The 18038-nt window shown below is 34.1% G+C and overlaps 1 protein-coding gene across 3 annotated transcripts; it reads right to left on the reverse strand.

Annotated features, from left to right (window-relative positions):
* Window positions 1-1528: 1528 nt before the first annotated feature.
* LOC136222040 (serine/threonine-protein kinase STY46-like) lies at window positions 1529-17058 on the reverse strand. 3 transcript variants are annotated; one of them, XM_066009516.1, is made up of 16 exons: window positions 16458-17053; window positions 15816-15930; window positions 15003-15088; window positions 14720-14839; window positions 13111-13165; window positions 12067-12177; window positions 11924-11974; window positions 10776-10954; window positions 10592-10699; window positions 10349-10422; window positions 10055-10230; window positions 7261-7356; window positions 2385-2465; window positions 2253-2306; window positions 2017-2151; window positions 1529-1858 (listed from the first exon to the last, which is right to left on the reverse strand). In XM_066009516.1, exons 1-16 carry the CDS (start codon window positions 16694-16696, stop codon window positions 1778-1780), a joined length of 1761 nt encoding a protein of 586 aa, XP_065865588.1. In that variant the 5' UTR covers window positions 16697-17053; the 3' UTR covers window positions 1529-1777. The 3 variants fall into 3 exon arrangements, 2 of the variants coding, with proteins under 2 accessions (XP_065865588.1, XP_065865589.1); XM_066009517.1 differs by having other exon boundaries at window positions 10776-10951; window positions 16458-17051; XR_010685470.1 differs by lacking the exons at window positions 1529-1858; window positions 2017-2151 and having other exon boundaries at window positions 2264-2306; window positions 2385-2481; window positions 16458-17058.
* Window positions 17059-18038: the final 980 nt, after the last annotated feature.

An 18038-nucleotide genomic window follows, 5' to 3' on the forward strand; every position in this document is an offset into this window, starting at 1 on the left:
GTCAAAAGTAAAAAATGTTGGTCAACAAACAAAGTGTAAAGTTCAATGGTTATACCGAGAAAAATTGAAATTTCAGTGGGCATAGGTGTAATTTATCTCCAAAATTTTCCAATATTAAATTGCTAATTTGAGTGATATTCTCTAAGAGAGAATTGTGAGGTTTTGGGTGTATTGGGGTTAAAAGATTTTGAGTGTTATTCTTCAATCTTTTGTACCACTTTCGTTTTTACACTGAAATAATTTTTGTTCCCATTCGCTTATGGAGTAGGCACACTGCCGAACCACGTAAATTTATGTGTCATTTACTTTATTGTTCTCCTTTTATTTTGTTGTTAATTTATTTATCTAAATTAAATATTTCGTTCCGCTGTGATATTTTTCGTAACCGAAACAATCAACTCTTAGTTAATAGAAACAATAAAATATTAAAAGAGAAAATTATAATTCTGTAATTAAATTAAGAAAAATCATATAAAATAAAAATAATAAAGTCAATGAATAACAGATGAGAAAAAAAAATCTTGAAAGTTGCGGTAAAATGATTAAACTAGGGAAAAATGATAAAATCGAAGGTGCTATTCGATATTTTAGGATTATTATAGGGAGCAAGAAATGATTTTGGTGAGTCTGATTTATGTTTCACGTGCATACAATGTCTACTAGTCTACTTGCATCACTTTAAATAAGTTTAGCAACTTAAGGAGAGGAGGCCACATAAGCATTGTTTTGTTTGCCATATCTCTTTATCGTTGGTTCCTAATCCTATTCATTTTAGTCCTCACAATCACAAGCCCTCATCAACAGGCAAAAGGGAAAAGCTTTCTTTGTTTGCTCTAAAATTCACAGTTTTTTCCTGAATCTTATAACCCACGTCACTAATTCACTTTCTTTCTTCTTCTTCTTTTTTTGTCAATAAGTCCTACTTGCTTTTCTTCTTTTTCTGTTTCTCATATTAATTCTTTTATTTACTTGTTTTGAAACTACACCTTAAAAAAGTTTCATTCAACAAATTTTCAAATTTGTATACGTTCAAAGAAGATAATTTAAATATTTACTTATTTACCAGATAGCTCCTGATTTGTGAATGTTAATATATTCTTATTCATAATTTGAGTAAAATGAAATGTTTTATATTATTTCCTTTAGAAAATACGTTATACTTAGTTAAATTTGATTATATATTTATTAGTTAAATTTAAATACTTAATGCTGCATTTGGAAAACAATTTTCCATTAATATAATAAAAGAAATTTTTCACTAATAAAATTTTTTCTACAAAGCTTTTAGATATAACATTCATGTCACTGTTCTTTCATTGATTTTTTCTATTGCAAATGTCGAAAATGAATTTACTGAAATAAAAATAAAAATTAAATGTATTAAAACAGTGATTTTTTAAACTAATTCCAAATTTGGATGAACTTCAAAATTCAAAATTCCATATGAGCACTTTAATTAATAAATGTCAATATATCCTGTCAACATAAATTTAGAATTAAAAAGTGTAAAACAATGTAAAAATAAATATTCAAGAATGACTATTTGGTATTTATAGGCCGCCAGATATCTTGTCAGTTACAGACCCACAAAGCTCAACTACACAACGACAACTCACTACAGAACATGTTGTGCTTAAACTATGCGAGGAAGAATATAATGGTAAGTTGAAAAAAAAAAAATCTTTTATGATTTCAAGGAAATACTTTACAGTTTGATGTAAACCCTAGATTAATCAGGTTATGGTTATGGATATTGTTCACATAACCTTGTTCTTCTTCAATGGTGATGTCCCCTTCTAAGAACGGATAGAAATCCTCCAGAAGATTTCTCCTTCCGCCCTTCAGCTTCATCCCCAACCTATTGCATAGTTATGTCCAAACAATTACTTACTTGACAAGAAAGATGAACTCCAATAAGAATAATTATCACATTACATTCAGACAAACAAATTAATTAAAGAAGGAAGAAAATGAGGTTATGCTTCTCCTTGAGACATGAAAAGATGATGATGATACCTCCTTGGCTATTTGTTGCAGGGTACTGATAATCTCGGAGAAGTCAGGTCGTTGTGATGGATCTTGCTGCCAACATTTTTCCAGTAGCTCCCCTAGCTTTGGATTAATGTTCTTAGGGATTGTAGGCCGTAGATTCTGAATACATGGTAAATCGTATCAGCATAATTACTGAAATGTGCAAAATCTATTTCATTTCATTATAAGATGCTGACATTCTGCAAAAAGGATGGATGTACCTTTTGAACCACGCCCACTGCTGCTTGTAATGGGGTCAAGTACTCGTATGGAAGCTGTCAAAACAATAATGACCTAACACATTAATATTAACAAGCAGGATATTACACTTTATGACAGACAAAACCAAATACCTTTCCCGTTAACAGCTCCCATAACACAACTCCAAAACTGAACACATCTGCCTTGTGATCGTATGGTTTGTGCTCTATCACCTTCAATTCAAAACAACTGTTGTAAGAAAATGCCAAAATCATTAACCAAACCAAATTAATAAAGATTTTTCTTAAACCAACAACGCAACCTTATGTACCATTAACACTAGTGAACATTTCTAAAATATGCAAATAGTCAAATACTAAAGTCTCGTTTGTTTGCCGGAAAATATCGTGCAAGAAAATATTTTCCTATTTCCCGGTATTTGTTTACTTATAAAAATAAGTCAAAAGGAAAATTTTAGGTTAGTCAATAAGAAAATTTACGAAGAAAGTGAGGAAAATGTTTTAACCTTTTGAAAAGAGTAAAACATTTTTCCAAGTTTTTAGAACCCTATTTCGTTCCTTCTTAACTTTTTGAATACAATAGTCACCCATCACTTCGTTTTTTATAGCCAAACAATAGAAAATATTTTATTTTCCAACACAAAATTTTCCCTTACCTAATATTTTCCAAAAAACAAACAGACCCTAAATCATATTCAATTAGCCATATTTTTAATCATAGATTCTAGCATGAAATAAATTTCAAATTAACTTACTAACTCTTCTATAATCACAAGTCATAATAACAGATTCTAAGGGGGCTTTTATTCAGAGAGTTTCAGGAAAGTGCAAGGGAAAGAGATTTTAATTCCTTTTATGGGTTTTTGCTTTATTAATAGTCATTTCCTTTACTTTTTTTTTTGTTTTGGATTTACCTCATACACTTTCTAATCTCATTACCCAACCCCCTACGGTTTTCTATTCACTTTCCCCTCTTTTACTATTTACACTTCTATCCTCCTCGTAAATTCTACCTTAATTTTTCTATTACTTTTTAATTTCCGTTTTTGGTCTTTAAACTATTTTTTTTAATCCTTAGACTAATTTCACTTTTGATCTTAGTACTTATTTATTTTTAAATAATTTTGATTAAAATTGTTATTTTCTCATATTATTTCAGTTTTAATATTTATTTTTAATTATTTTAAAATGATTATTTTCTTTTTAAAATATGATTTTTATACATTTTCTTTGACTATGTTTCATGCGTATTTTGATTTTAATTCATGTTGTTGCATGTGATCAATTTATTAATACAGAAAGTATAAAACTCTTGATTGATTCTCTCCTTTGAACCAAACTGGCACAAAGGGAATAAAATTAATCAAAGAAAATTAATCAAAACAGTTTCCTTTCTCCTTGTTTCCTTTCCATTGCTGTTGTGATCGTTGGTTTTATTTTCTATTACTTAGTGATTTTTATTACTTAAGAGTCTTTATTATTTAGGAGTCTTTTATTAATTAGGCAGATTTACTTGTTTTTATTATTATTTAAAAGTCTTTTGTTATTTAGGAGTTTTATTATTTAGGAATGTCTTTAGTATTTATCGGTTAGAATCCTACTTTGGGTAGAATCCTAGTTGGGATAGGATACCTTATTGATCAGGAATCATTGTACCTCTATAAAAAAGGGGGATTTTCATCAAATAAAGAGATGGAGAATTTTAAATCAGAAATTGATACAGGGAGTTTTAGCGATCTCTCACAAATCGCTATTGAGTTTTCAAAATAGGTTCTACGAAGAACAGGAGCAACAAGGGAATTCGAAGGAATTTTCCGGTGAACAGACCTGTGACGAGATCCTATTCGCGGGCACATAACAAATTGGTATCAGAGCATATCGTCATGGGTGATTTTGAGCAATGGACGGCCAAGGTTCAGGATCTGGATCGCCGGCTAACCGAATCTGATAAAAAATTTAGCCACGAGTTGAGGGAGTTAAAAGAAGGCATGAAAGGAATCCAACGTATGCTGGAGTTACACCTTTTGGGAAAAGGAAAGGAACCTGAGGGTGGAGCTGCAACTGGAAGCAAGGAATCAGAGACAACAGGTCACCGAAATTCAAACACAGTTCCAAAATATACCCGACTTCAGTTTCCCTCTTACAAAGGAAAGGAGGATCCTTTAGGCTGGTTGTACCGCTGTGAGCAATTTTTCAGCAATCAAAATACAGACGAAAGAGAGAAGGTAGGGTTAGCTGCTTTTCACATGACAGGAGAAGCACAATTATGGTACTACCGACTCGAACAAGAGGAGTCCGGACTCACTTGGGCCCAGTTCAAGTCCTATTGTTTGCTGCGTTTTGGGCCACCATTGAGCAGTAATCCATTGGGTGAATTAACTAACCTTCGACAAACCGGAACGGTGGAAGAGTACCAGGAACAATTTCAAACGCTTCTGGCGAGGGCTGTGTCTGTGAGGGCTGAACAACAAGTTGACTTCTTTACTGCTGGGTTATCTGAAACCTTAAGGATGGATGTGGAGATGCAAAATCCTCCAAATCTAGTTACTGCCATGAATTTCGCCAGGGCTTTTGAGAGGAAGTTGTTAATCAGCCAAGGATTAAGCATGGGGCAAGCCAATTCTTCATGGGTAGTCCCAAAGGGGCTCAAGTCACCCTCGATTCAAACCGACGTCAATGATCAAAAGACTTGTGCGAGTAACACCTCAACAACATCAAACATGAGTAACAACACTCTGCCTCCAATCAAAAGGCTGTCCCAAACTGAAATGGCAGACCGTAGGGCTCGAGGGCTGTGTTTTAATTGCGATGAACTTTACTCACCAAGACATAAGTGTAAGAAACTCTTCTGCCTTTTGATGGACGAACCAGAGGATGAAGGAGGATGACAAATATGAATTCCTTCCTAAATTCGAGCTTGCGGACAAGCTCTATTCGAAGAGGGAAGAAATGTTGTGATAGTTGGTTTTATTTTCTATTACTTAGTGATTTTTATTACTTAAGAGTCTTTATTATTTAGGAGTCTTTTATTAATTAGGCAGATTTACTTGTTTTTATTATTATTTAAAAGTCTTTTGTTATTTAGGAGTTTTATTATTTAGGAATGTCTTTAGTATTTATCGGTTAGAATCCTACTTTGGGTAGAATCCTAGTTGGGATAGGATACCTTATTGATCAGGAATCATTGTACCTCTATAAAAAAGGGGGATTTTCATCGAATAAAGAGATGGAGAATTTTAAATCAGAAATTGATACAGGGAGTTTTAGCGATCTCTCACAAATCGCTATTGAGTTTTCAAAATAGGTTCTACGAAGAACAGGAGCAACAAGGGAATTCGAAGGAATTTTCCGGTGAACAGACCTGTGACGAGATCCTATTCGCGGGCACATAACAATTGCCCATGCGCGAACCAAACACCCCTAAATCTAAAATTCAACCAAATCCTTAGTTAATTAACTAATAGTCTAATAGCTACTTTTATCAAGACTAAAGTCTCCATAGTCCAACATTCGTCACTGATCAAAGTCATCACCACCACACTATCAACATCTCCAACATCAAATTCATCCTCAAGGTTCTAAATCTCATCCTCCAGATTCTTCTTCCTTCTCATCTCTAAGAACTGTAATTCTTTCTCAAACACTAGAAGATGGAGTTTTATCCTTCTTCTTTGGCCTACGCCTAGAACTATATATCTTTTCCTACTCTAGTATGATAAGCATTTTTTCCAACCCTAGAGGATATAGATAGGAAAGGGTTGAGAATGTAACAGCCACTTTTTAACTTGGAACCCTAAAAAAAGTTGTTTCGCTTATAAAATTGTGCCTAGGTGCGCCGCCTCCAGCAAGGTGTTAGGGGCGCTCAAGCGTGTACCTCTTGAACATAGCTCGCCCTTTTGGCTTCCCAGGCGACATGCTTGGAGCCTAGCGCCTGAGGCACGCTTTTGATAACTATGCAATTATAATAACAAAGTCATAAGAATTATTGCAAAAATACCTCTCCCACTCTCTCTCAATGAGAGCAGCAAACCTAGGAAGCACCGAGGATACGACAAACAGCATTTTTAAAAAAATGAGACATGGGTACGACGGGGACACGGCATATATATATATATATACACATATATATATATATTAGGGATTTGTTTTATTTAAATATATACCAACCCCTCTTTTTTTGTAAAATTATTTAAAAAACCCTTATATTCTACCTAATTAACTCGAAAGCATGTCCACGAAGTGTCCCCGTATTTTTTTTTTTTAAAAAGGAAAAGAGGAGACACTTATTTCAGCATGTCAGTTGCGTGTCCAAAGTGTCCGACACTGTACGTTAACCTGTGCTTCCTAGGAGCAAACAGAATCTTTAACAAACAAATCCAATTTAGCAACAGATTATCAGATGTTAGTGATGGCATCATTTGAAGACATTTTAGAAAGACCTAACGATGACTTCCCATAAAACCAGGCTAAAACTCAATCAATATACACTAGTTCAATACAAATTGTTAACTGTTAACCTACGGAACAACTGGGCTAAAAGTGCAATAAATATACACTAGTGGTCATCAGAGCCAATCACTAGTTAACTGTTTACCTCACCATTAAATACAAATTTAGAAAGAACAAAAAAAAAAACATATTGACTTGACAAATAAATATTATCCTGGAAGAAGATAAACATGAACGACATATTTTAGTGAAAAAAAAATTAATAGCATTACACCTATGACACCAACAAATCTATTTGAATTTAAGCTCAGCCATGTGGATCCAAAACAGAAAAACCTACATTCTATTTGCGGCATGCTACTTTAGTAGAGCATCATGCTCAGTAGTAAAGGAGGCAACAAGGAGGATTGCAATGAAACAACAACGAGCTACAAGTTGTTGTAACTTGAGATGGATTTAACACTTAAAACTTCCCCCCACCACCAGGAAAATGAAATTGAATTATTATACTAATGATCACAGGAATATGAAACAAAAATTAGCGAGGAAAAATGTGCACCTCAGGAGCCATCCATCTATAGGTCCCAGTTTCAGCAGTCATAACTCCAGTTTGAGCCTTCACCCTTGCAACCCCAAAATCAGCGACCTTAACAACCTGAAATTTAAAACAGCAATATGAATTCTTCCTACACATGTATGACCCACCAGTACATTTTCAAGCACCAGTGATTAAGCAAGCACCTTCCAGCAACAATTAGTACATGACACAAGCTATTGTACAAAAAACAGAAGATAAAACAATCAATATTTGTAGGGGAAACTTGCAAACAACAAATATATTTCTAGTGTCTGAATGATTTGCAAAATCCTTGCCGTATCTCTATAACTGAAATAATTCCATTTAATGCAATGAACCATGTTGATTATATCAGGAAAGTATGACAACAACCATAATAATAAACTGTGAACAAACTACGTAAGTTTGATGTAACACGGTGGCCAAAATTGTCACCTTCCAACGTTTCATCATCCAATCCCATGTTGATATATCGAGCACAAATGGCTGGATCATATATCAAACCTTCAGGTTCAATGGGAAATGTCTGCCTGGAATTGTATAATTCCTCAACTATGGCCTACTCCGTCTCACAAGCATAATTTGCTTTATCACGTGCATAGCAAAACAACTGGCATGTATCTATTGGTCATACCAATTCTATTCCACTTTCTTTAATTGACATGTTATATGCTTGAAGACTATGTTCATGGACCAACTAACACCTGTAGGGGAAACAATGCCTCAGCTTCGACAATTCCATCAAGGGACAACTCTCCAATTTCAAATCCCTCTTTCTTTTTGTACAACTTCTCAGCACCCATTTCTTGTACCTTAACTTGCCTAGTGTCCTAATTTATGGAACAACCCTTAATTGGAAGAGGCTTAGATGGTCAATCGAACTTATGCAATGTTTCATTACAGTCAGAGAAGATCCCATGCCAGAAAAATAATAATTATTGTATTGCAATGCCCATACAACAACAACAACAACAACAAAGCCTTAGTCCCGAAATGATTCGGGATCGGCTAACATGAACCATCATATAAAACCGTGAAATCAAGTCATGTCAGCAACACAAATTCTCTCCCTCCACTCTATCCTATCCACTACCATATTTTCCTCAATCCCCAATAGACTCATATCACTCTCAATCACCCTCTTCCAAGTTTGCTTAGGTCTTCCTCTACCCCTCACCACTACATCCCTTTGCCACTCTTCAGTCCTCCTAATCGGCGCATCAAGCGCTCTTCGTCTTACATGGCCAAACCACCTTAGTCGGTTTTCCCTCATTTTATTCTTAATAGATGTAACCCCTACTTTTGTCCTAATTATTTCATTACTCACCCGATCCTTTCTCGTATGACCACACATCCATCTCAACATACGCATCTCCGCCACCGACATCTTATGAATGTGACAGTGTTTCACTACCCAACACTCTGTACCATCTTACGATTGTCGTGCGGTAGAATTTCCACTTCAATCTATTAGGCATGCCGGAGTCACAAAGGAAACCCGTAGCACTCTTCCACTTCGACCAACCAGATTTAATCCTATGAGCAACATCTCCATCTACTTCTCCATCCAACGAGAGGACAAATGACACCACATTAGAATTAGTCTATCTTGCCTTGAAGTTGTCGTTGAAAGAGATCAAACAATCAAAACTTGGAGAATAATTTTGAATTGGATTCAATTTTAAGGATTTTGTTCCCATAGATAGAGCCTATTTTCTGTCCCATAAAAATATTGTCCAGCATGGTTAATTTATGACTGACATGCAATTATTGTTAAATTGACCTACTTGGTGTGATAAATGAAGATTGAGCTTCGCTTTCCAGCCTCTTATCGACCAAAATGTGGAGTTTATGACAAAAAATCACATTGCAATAAAATTATTATGAGTTTTGAAGCACGCATTAATCTTTTGTGACCATAGTGAAACATTTCTATAATTTTGAGACTGTGTGTGCATTTAACCCAGCCTGAATGATGTATGCTCAACCTCAAATCCACCAAAAAAAAACTTTCTTTGTGTGCTTTGAGATATGGTCCCTGGGCTTCCAGCCAGAACATATCTATTTATGTTCACTCGAACTTTTGCTGATTGAACGGCTAATGATCCTTAATAGTTCAATGATGATAATGAAGAACCCAACGCACAATATAACTTAAGGACACGTAAAAGCATATGGTTGACTGTCCTAATATTTGCAATTTTAGCTATCCCCCTCTAATACAAGTTTGATTTGAACCCTACCATTCCTCTTAGGAACACAATAATATTTAACTGTGTATAATCGGTCTAATTTATATCCTACCTTCATCTCTCAATACAATAACATATATTTTATCACGGAGCTAATAATGAACGTTAGCAGCCACTAAAATAAATAGAAACTTAAAGTTTCTTTTCTAGCTAGAAATAGTGAAATATCAAATCAACCATTAATGTACCTTTGATATCAAACTCAATTTATTCGAAATAATTTGAACTAAGTGTATTGGTGGTTGAAACAAGTATGCAGGCATTATTTAGCATCTAGGATCCTGTGATAATATTAAATGAATTACAAAGAAAAATATATTTTTGCAAAATAATTATGACCAAAAAAAACCTCTTGTATAATGTTCAGAAAGTTCATATTGAATAAATGTTGGCCTTAATTTAGCTATCAGATTTAAGAAAGTTTCAATAATGGACAGGTGTGTTCACTCTAAAGTATGAAAAAAATAATGATCAAAACAAACTGTAAGTCAACTCAAATTATAATAAATTAATGATCATCTTACTTCGTTTTCATCCATGAGAAGATTTGCAGCCTTCAAATCCCTGTGAATTATATTATTTTGGTGTAAGTAGTTCATTCCTTTAGAAATATCTATCGCTACTTTAAGCAGGGATGGGAGCTTAAAAACGCCCTTCTGTTTGTGTAGGTAGTCATACACACTTCCACCAGACATAAATTCTGAAAGAACAAGAATAATGAGACAAAAAACTTAAATTGAAAATAAAAAACTGAGAGAAAGATGGAAACAAGTAAAAGGATAACATTTTCATGTAGTGATGAAATCATTTTATATTACCTGTCACAATACATAAACTAGGAGGCTTTGTACAAGCACCTATAAATTGTACAACATTCTTATGTCGAACCTTCCTGCAAATTTACAAAAGCTTGTGTTACAGAGGTAAAAAAAAAATGAAAGCAACAAGAATTATAATTGCAAGAACTTAGAAGATTCAACATTGAATTTCTAAATGATTCTAAGAGAATTTGAGAACTCTAGCTGTTCAAGAAAGGTGCAGAGAAGTTATTAGATTGATACCTCATTATGAAAACTTCCTGGGCGAATTCTTTCTGCAAATCTGTATTTATTCTCTCAGGCTTAAGGACCTTTATAGCTACTTCCTGACTACAGTATGCACCCTTGTACCTAGACCAATGGGATGGGTCAATTAGATTGAAATTTACAGAAAAGTCAAAATTTGTGTGGGAGACAGTGAGCTTACAAATCACCATACGATCCAGATGCAACTTTGTTCTCAAACTTCAAGTTCTGAGGATCAATTTCCCAGACATCAGTCCCATCACTAGGTATCGCTACATAATCAGGATCAGATTTTATCTGTATTTTCTCATGTTCACTGGTAGGTGATGATGAATTATTACTTGGCCAATTGTGCCTCTGCTACACGTTTAAAGTAATTGAAGATGTGCAATCAACAATGAGAACAAATCCAAAAGCTAAAGAAAAAGCTCAATTACATTTTACACTAGTAACATGATAAAGTACGTAAAGTACATCATTTTTAAATCCAAAAGGTCAAAAAAGCTCAATTACTTTTTATACTATTAACATGAGTACTTGAACTACATCATTTTTACCAAGGTCCTAGCTATGCAAAAAAATTACGAGATGTCAAGATAAAGTATATATCAAGACAGAAAACTTTAAGTTAAGCAAGTAGCGAGTTTCATTGAAGTACTTTTGTACACTAATAAACTATGAATTTTGGAGAACTTCTTTTCGAAACACTGGAATATTCATTGAAGTACTGTTGTACTTGGATAAACCCACAAGAGGAATTGAGGAAACTTTTAACTAAAGCACTCAGAACTTTGCTAGTGTTGTTCACATATTCATGTCAGGATGTAAGGCATGCAACTAAAACTGAAATTTGAAGGTGAACAACATCCAATTCAAAGAAATGACATACCTCAATCAGCAAAAAAATAATATCATTAGCTTGGACCCAACTAAAGAAGAAATTGCTAAATGTAAATGAATCATTTTAGTCTTTAGATCACTACAATTCACTTGCTTTGACATAACTAAAATCTGATGGCCAGAGAGTAACTTAATGATCGATTATAAGAGAGCCTTCTAAAAGCAAAGTTATTCAATTCTTACCAAGTTACTTGGATATCAAACAAAAACATCAAGTCCCATTAAACCATGCCTTACAAAGAAAATAAGCAACTTTGCGCGAATTACATTCCAGATTGACACTTGTAAAAACAATAATTTCCGCAATTAGCATCTCAAGGAATAACAACTAAATCCCCATAGATTGTATTTTCATGCATGCTTCACTCCAATACCCACATGCAACTATGAAACACTTGTAATTACAATGACTTAAAGACAACTAATTACCTCAATCCTAAAAGCTTCCTTTTCCAATGCTAATCTGAGCTGCTCCGTTTCCTGAAAACACACAACAGGTTGAGAATATTTTCCTGATGTACAACTGATTTATTAAGATGTTACACTGCAGACAGGATGAGAAGTATGAATACCTCATATGGCCAACCATCAACAACAAATACATCCAAGGAGTAGCCATCAACTGTGGAGAAAGCATGTGCTTCTTGGATGTTCAATCCAATCTCTGCAAGTAAGGCAGTCAACTGCAAAAATTGCAAACATTAAATAACCAAATGAATTTGGACAATAAAATAAAATTGTAGCTTGGAGGCGTGAACTTGTAAATTTAGAAAGAAAGTGAGTGTTTAAAGAGGTCAATTTTAATATATTCAACTTCTAATCAAAAAGTGGCAGCTCATGCACCAATGTGATGGTAATGTGTATATTGGACATGACCAATTTACTAAATTGAAGACAAGTCACGTATGCATTGATGCTCACAGGTAATTATAATACTCCTACATGCAATGCAATGAGCTTGAAGATTTATTTTATTAGATCAGGAGCTACACAAACCCCGAATATTTTGCAAAAACTGATATTCTTTAGTGTTAGCATCATAGTTGTTAGAATAGTACGAGTCGACTCCTACGATTCGATCCGATTCATGAAGATCTCGAGTCGTACCAACTCTTCATGAATCGGCCGAATCGGCCGAGTCCACCGATTCAGTCGATTCATGACACCATTTAAAAAAAATGTTTTCCATTTTTAAAAACTTAAAAACGTCTGGAGAAGAATAAGTTATTTAATAAGAACTAACAGAATTTAATAAAAGTTATGGAATAGAAACAGACGACTCTTGGCTTTATAAATTCCAAACCTTCCCTCTTCACATCTATTTATTTGTTATTTAACTGTACTCTCCTCTATTCTATTCTTGGATATTAAAATTGCACTTTTAGACTAATTTATAATATTTTGAATTTGATCCGAATCTTACAATTCAGTTCGATTCACGAGTCCGATTCACAAAATGAGATTTCGAGTCACGAGTCGAATCTCAATTTAACAACTATGGTTAGCATTGAACATCAAAGATGATTCTATCATCTAGGACTTGCCCTTGTTGATGAAATGAAGCTGGAAAATCATTAAAGATAATGCTGCATACTTTAGTAGAGCAAATATTTTACCTGACTAAGAAGCTTTGGCTTGTCATCTGTTGAAAAAGTAATTTCATGCATGGGCCTACATCAATGTATTACAAGAATAAAAAAATGGTAGTCTCACCATTATTCTATTGAAGGTGCAAAAAGTAGCACAAACGTAATTCGGAGAATAGCATAGAGCAATATAAGCTCAGTACATGTGCAACAAAGTAATATGCATGAATATTGAGCATAAAGACATTCAAATTACAACAAAAAGAACTGAAGATGACCTAATCAAGTTAATCTTAAATCCAAGTATTTTGTATCTTATATCCATAGAAATTGTAATTAAGAAAAAATTCACTCAACTACTATCAAGGAGCTTTTGTTAGGATTGAAAGATAAAAGATTTCAAGAATTAGAACCTAAACCTTCTGATCAACAACAACAACAACAACAAAGCCTGATTCGGGGTCGGCTAACATGAACCATCATATAAAACCGTGAAAATCAAGTCGTGTCAGCGACACAGATTCGCTCCCTCCACTCCGTCCTATCCACTACCATATTTTCCTCAATTCCCAATAAACTCATATCACTCTCGATCACCCTCCTCCAAGTTTGCTTAGGTCTTCCCCTACCCCTCACCACTACATCCCTTTGCCACTCTTCGGTTCTCCTAACCGGCGCATCAAGCGCTCTACGTCTCACATGGCCAAACCACCTTAGTCGGTTTTCTCTCATTTTATTCTCAATAGATGTAACCCCTACTTTTGTCCTAATTATTTCATTACGCACCCGGTCCTTTCTCGTGTGACCACACATCCATCTCAACATACGCATCTCCGCCACCGACATCTTATGGATGTGGCAGTGTTTCACTGCCCAACACTCCGTACCATATAACAATGCTGGTCTAATTGCCGTCCGGTAGAATTTTCCCTTCAATCTATTAGGCATGCCGGGATCACAAAGGAAACCCGTAGCACTCTTCCACTTCAACCTAAACCTTCTGATCATAATAATTAAATGATAAAGAATATCAGAATCTAAAATCAAGTAATCAAGATAAAAGGGAATTGCAGCAATTCGTAGCATGCATTAATTGAGTACATTGAATTTTTCAGATATGGAAAACTAAATGAACTAAATGACAAAGAATTCAAAATCAAAATCAAACAATCAAGATCAAAGGGAATTACAGCAATCCATAGCATATGAAAAACTTAAGAACAGCATAACAAAAATGAACTAAATTTCTGATGTGGACAACTAAATGACAAAGAATTCAAAATCACACGATCAAGATCAAAGGGAATTGCAGCAATTCATAGCGTGTGAAAAACTTAAGAACAAGCATAACAAAATACATAATGCTTAAGAACTAGCATGCATAATACTCTCTTATATTGTGTGGATATATTAAAGTTTCTCCAGTAAAACAAAGACATGAACTCTAAAATAACTACAGCACTCAAATTTAGTACAGCACTACAGCTTGTTTACTTGTTTCTATACAGGAAATCAAATTCTTGAGACAAACATGCTATCTTGAAACAGTTGAAGAATCCAGGAGCAAGACCACAAACTGCTTAGCTAGACAGTTGAAATAAAAGTAGTTAAGCCTGACTTGTTGAGAAAGATTAATTACCGAGAGAACTTTGAATTGGCATGCACAGAATTATCACCATCTTCATTTTCAGATTTATTTGCTTCAAGTGCAAGTGCTTCAAGATTTGGTGATGAGCCAAATGCAGGTGGGGGATGTATGCTGACCATTAAAACCAAATAATTGATATCAGCAACACGAGAGACAACCAATGGGAAAAAAGATATAATGAAAACATACAAAAACTTGAATCAACTTTATACACAGTTTTTACATAATCCAAATGGATGCTAGCAGTTGTACAGTCTAATGGGGAATAAACAACCTCTTTCTACTACTTTGAGAAGCTCTTTTAGAGGGAGAGTCTGAAAGATCAGAATTTGCCAAGTTTCCATCATAGATAGGATGAACCTGCAGATGTCATTAATTTATTGAATTTACATAGAATAACAACAGATCCAGTAAAGCTGTAAATGACACATTAAAAAAGTTAAATTTAGGGAGAGCGAGAGAGAGAGAGAAATAAAGCAAATTCAACAGAAATCTAGTCAACCTTTTAGATAAAACAGTTAGAAACACAAATTAAGAGATGAAAAATGTGTTATTTTGACCAAGATATATGCACTATTAGTCGTCTTAATCTATTGATCCTCTACTCAGAGATAACAGCCAAGATAAAGAGCACCCTTGTGAGAGCAATGTACGTATATTCACTTTTAAGACAGATAAAGAGCACCCTTGTGAGAGCAATGCGGGGAGGAAAATGGAGAAGGACAAAAACCCAGATCCGAAATGATATTATGACTGCTTTTTGTAGACTAGAGGATCGGCAATGACAGATAGGGGTGACTGATCACAATTTCTAAAAGTAATCAAGAAAGCAAAACATCACATCATCCATGAGAATTCCATTTAGCAGTCAAACATAATACAAGAAAATAAAAAAGAAAAAAGGCTCAAAGATAACTCTAATAATGTATTAATCTACTAACACCAGGTGCAAATTGATTTTCCAATAAAAGATAACTTTTGCGTAGAACCAAAAATCAAAAAATATAATGGCGAAAGAAAGTGGAATACGACCAAATCAATATTGAAATTTAAAACCCCTAGCTATAAGCTTGTGGAACCAACTCGCCTGTACAAGTTTTACTTCAATAGCAGGTCTATTATCAGGATCATGAGCTAATTGCAGTAATCTTTTGTGCATCAGTACATCTTCAGCCCTCTCGACATTCACATCTAATGCGTATCTGCGACACAACAAAATCAACAATTAAGCATTAAGCTATGACCAATTAACAGGAAAGAGAAATAGAGCCACAGAAGCGCTTCAAACGCCGATAATTCTCCAATATTGGAGTACATAAAATCAAACGGTTAAATCTAATTACTGAATAACATGAGCACTTTAATTATCAAAAATGAAAAAAAAAAGAAAAAAGAAAAAAAAAATCCAACAGTAGGGAGAAGGAGAGAAAGTGAGAGCGCTTGTCAACCATAACCAAGTAAAAAAAAAAACAATGTGGAAAAATGTACCGTAAATCTTCTCTCCTCTAGTCAGTTTAAGACTTCCAATCGAAAATCAAACAAAAGCATTGGCAACTCATTTAACCTCCAAAAACTTAATATAATAAAATTCTTTTTAAAACTAAAACTAAAAACAGCAATTTCCGTATGACAAATCCGTCGAAGAAAAACCAAAATTCGGCAGACACAGCAGCAGATGCATTGAAACGCATGTAGATGCAGATGCATATAAAGCAAAAGGTAAAGTTACCGAGTAGGAAGACGGAGGAAGTGAGCCCAGAGTTGATCATCAAAACCAGGGTGATTAGCCTCGTCATTGTTGGAGTCTTTAAGCCTACGAAGAACCTCAGTGTAAACCTCAAACTTCTGAGTCTGTTTCCTTCCGGAAAACGAAGGCGATGGAGAAGAAGAAGAAGAAGTGGTGGTGGTCGTATCCTGCAATCTGCTTCCGCAACTTTCATTATTATCCTCCACCATCATCACCACCATTTGGAAAAGCAAGAGAAGAGAAAAAGGAAAAAAGAAAAGGAGAAGTACGTTAGAGGCTATATGTATAAAAAGTAGAATACGGCGGCATATTGGATTGCGGATTTATATAGGAATTAGGAGGAGGAAGACGATTCGCTGGTGGAGCAGTTTTTGGTTGTAAAAAAATATTAGTATATGTATAGAGTTTCTCTCTCTAAACAGGTAGTGAAGTTGTTATATCTCAAAATTGAAGCCTGTAGAGAGAGAGAGAGAGAGAGAGAGAGAGAGAGGATATAGTATGTATTGTTGGCGGAATGTTTAACGGGCGTACTGCGCCCACCGGGTGATTCATGCCGATGTGTACTATCTAATTCTCACCGACTTCTTCGCCTTTTCTCTATTAGCTTAGCGTTTCATTCATCTTCTAATTCAGATACTATATTACTACTTAGTTTGTTAGAGTGAAGGATATACGAGGTGGGATATGGATAAAAAAAATTGAGATACATATTTGTCATAAAAATAAAAAATATGATAACTTATTTAGATGGAAAAGTATAATCTATTCCTCAGATTTTATTATTTATTTTATTTGTTGTGTTTTGAAAATTTAGTAGAGTGTTTTGAATAAGTTAATTTTAATTTTAAACCTTTAAAAACGTAAATTTATCTATATATTATTGTAGTATCGATGTGAAATGAAATTAATTAAATTTAATGGCAAAAAGCATCATGAGGTCCCTAATCTTTCATTGTTTGGTGTACTAAGCCCTCGATCTTTCATTTAAATACATTGAGCCCCTTATCTTTCATTGTATGGTGTATTAAGCTCTCGATCTTTCATTTAGACACATTGAGCCCTTGATTTTTCATATATGGGTATATTAGGTCCTTCCGTAAATCAATTCATATATGAGTGTATTAAGGATCTGTTTGGTTAGGTTTATATAACTGCAACGTTTAGCATTTTCTCTGGATGCTGCAACATTTTTGAGCTTTTCATAAAAAAACTCTTTTTAGAGCTTTTCATGAACAGTTGTTTGTAGTTACTTGTTATTGACAAAATTATTCTTCTTATTTGCACAAAATATGTTTCCTTTTTTACATTATTTTTATTTTTAAAACATAATCATCGAAAGACAAGATTTTGTTGCATTCAATAAATTTTCTATTTTTTATTTTTTATTTAAATTATTTTTATTAATTTGTATAATACATTTTTTATTTTATAATTTATTTGTTGATTAATTTAAAACATGTCCATATTAGACAGTTTAAATACTAACAGCAACAGTCAGTATAATTTTACCAAACACTAATAATTAAACAGCTATTAACAAACAGCCAACAACAACAAACAGTT

This window comes from Euphorbia lathyris, chromosome 3 (genome assembly GCF_963576675.1).
Source record: "Euphorbia lathyris chromosome 3, ddEupLath1.1, whole genome shotgun sequence".
Taxonomy (NCBI): domain Eukaryota; kingdom Viridiplantae; phylum Streptophyta; class Magnoliopsida; order Malpighiales; family Euphorbiaceae; genus Euphorbia; species Euphorbia lathyris.

What these genes read in the sequence shown, in the direction of transcription:
- LOC136222040 (XM_066009516.1), bottom strand. Translation starts at nt 16,696, where the DNA reads ATGGTGGTGATGATGGTGGAGGATAATAATGAAAGTTGCGGAAGCAGA. An exon ending in TTCTCATGGATGAAAACGAA is followed by an intron (nt 7,357 to 10,054) that starts GTAAGATGATCA and finishes TTTAAATTTCAG; the next exon opens with GTTGTTAAGGTCGCTGATTT. An exon ending in GGGAGCTGTTAACGGGAAAG is followed by an intron (nt 2,307 to 2,384) that starts GTATTTGGTTTT and finishes TTGTTTTGACAG; the next exon opens with CTTCCATACGAGTACTTGAC.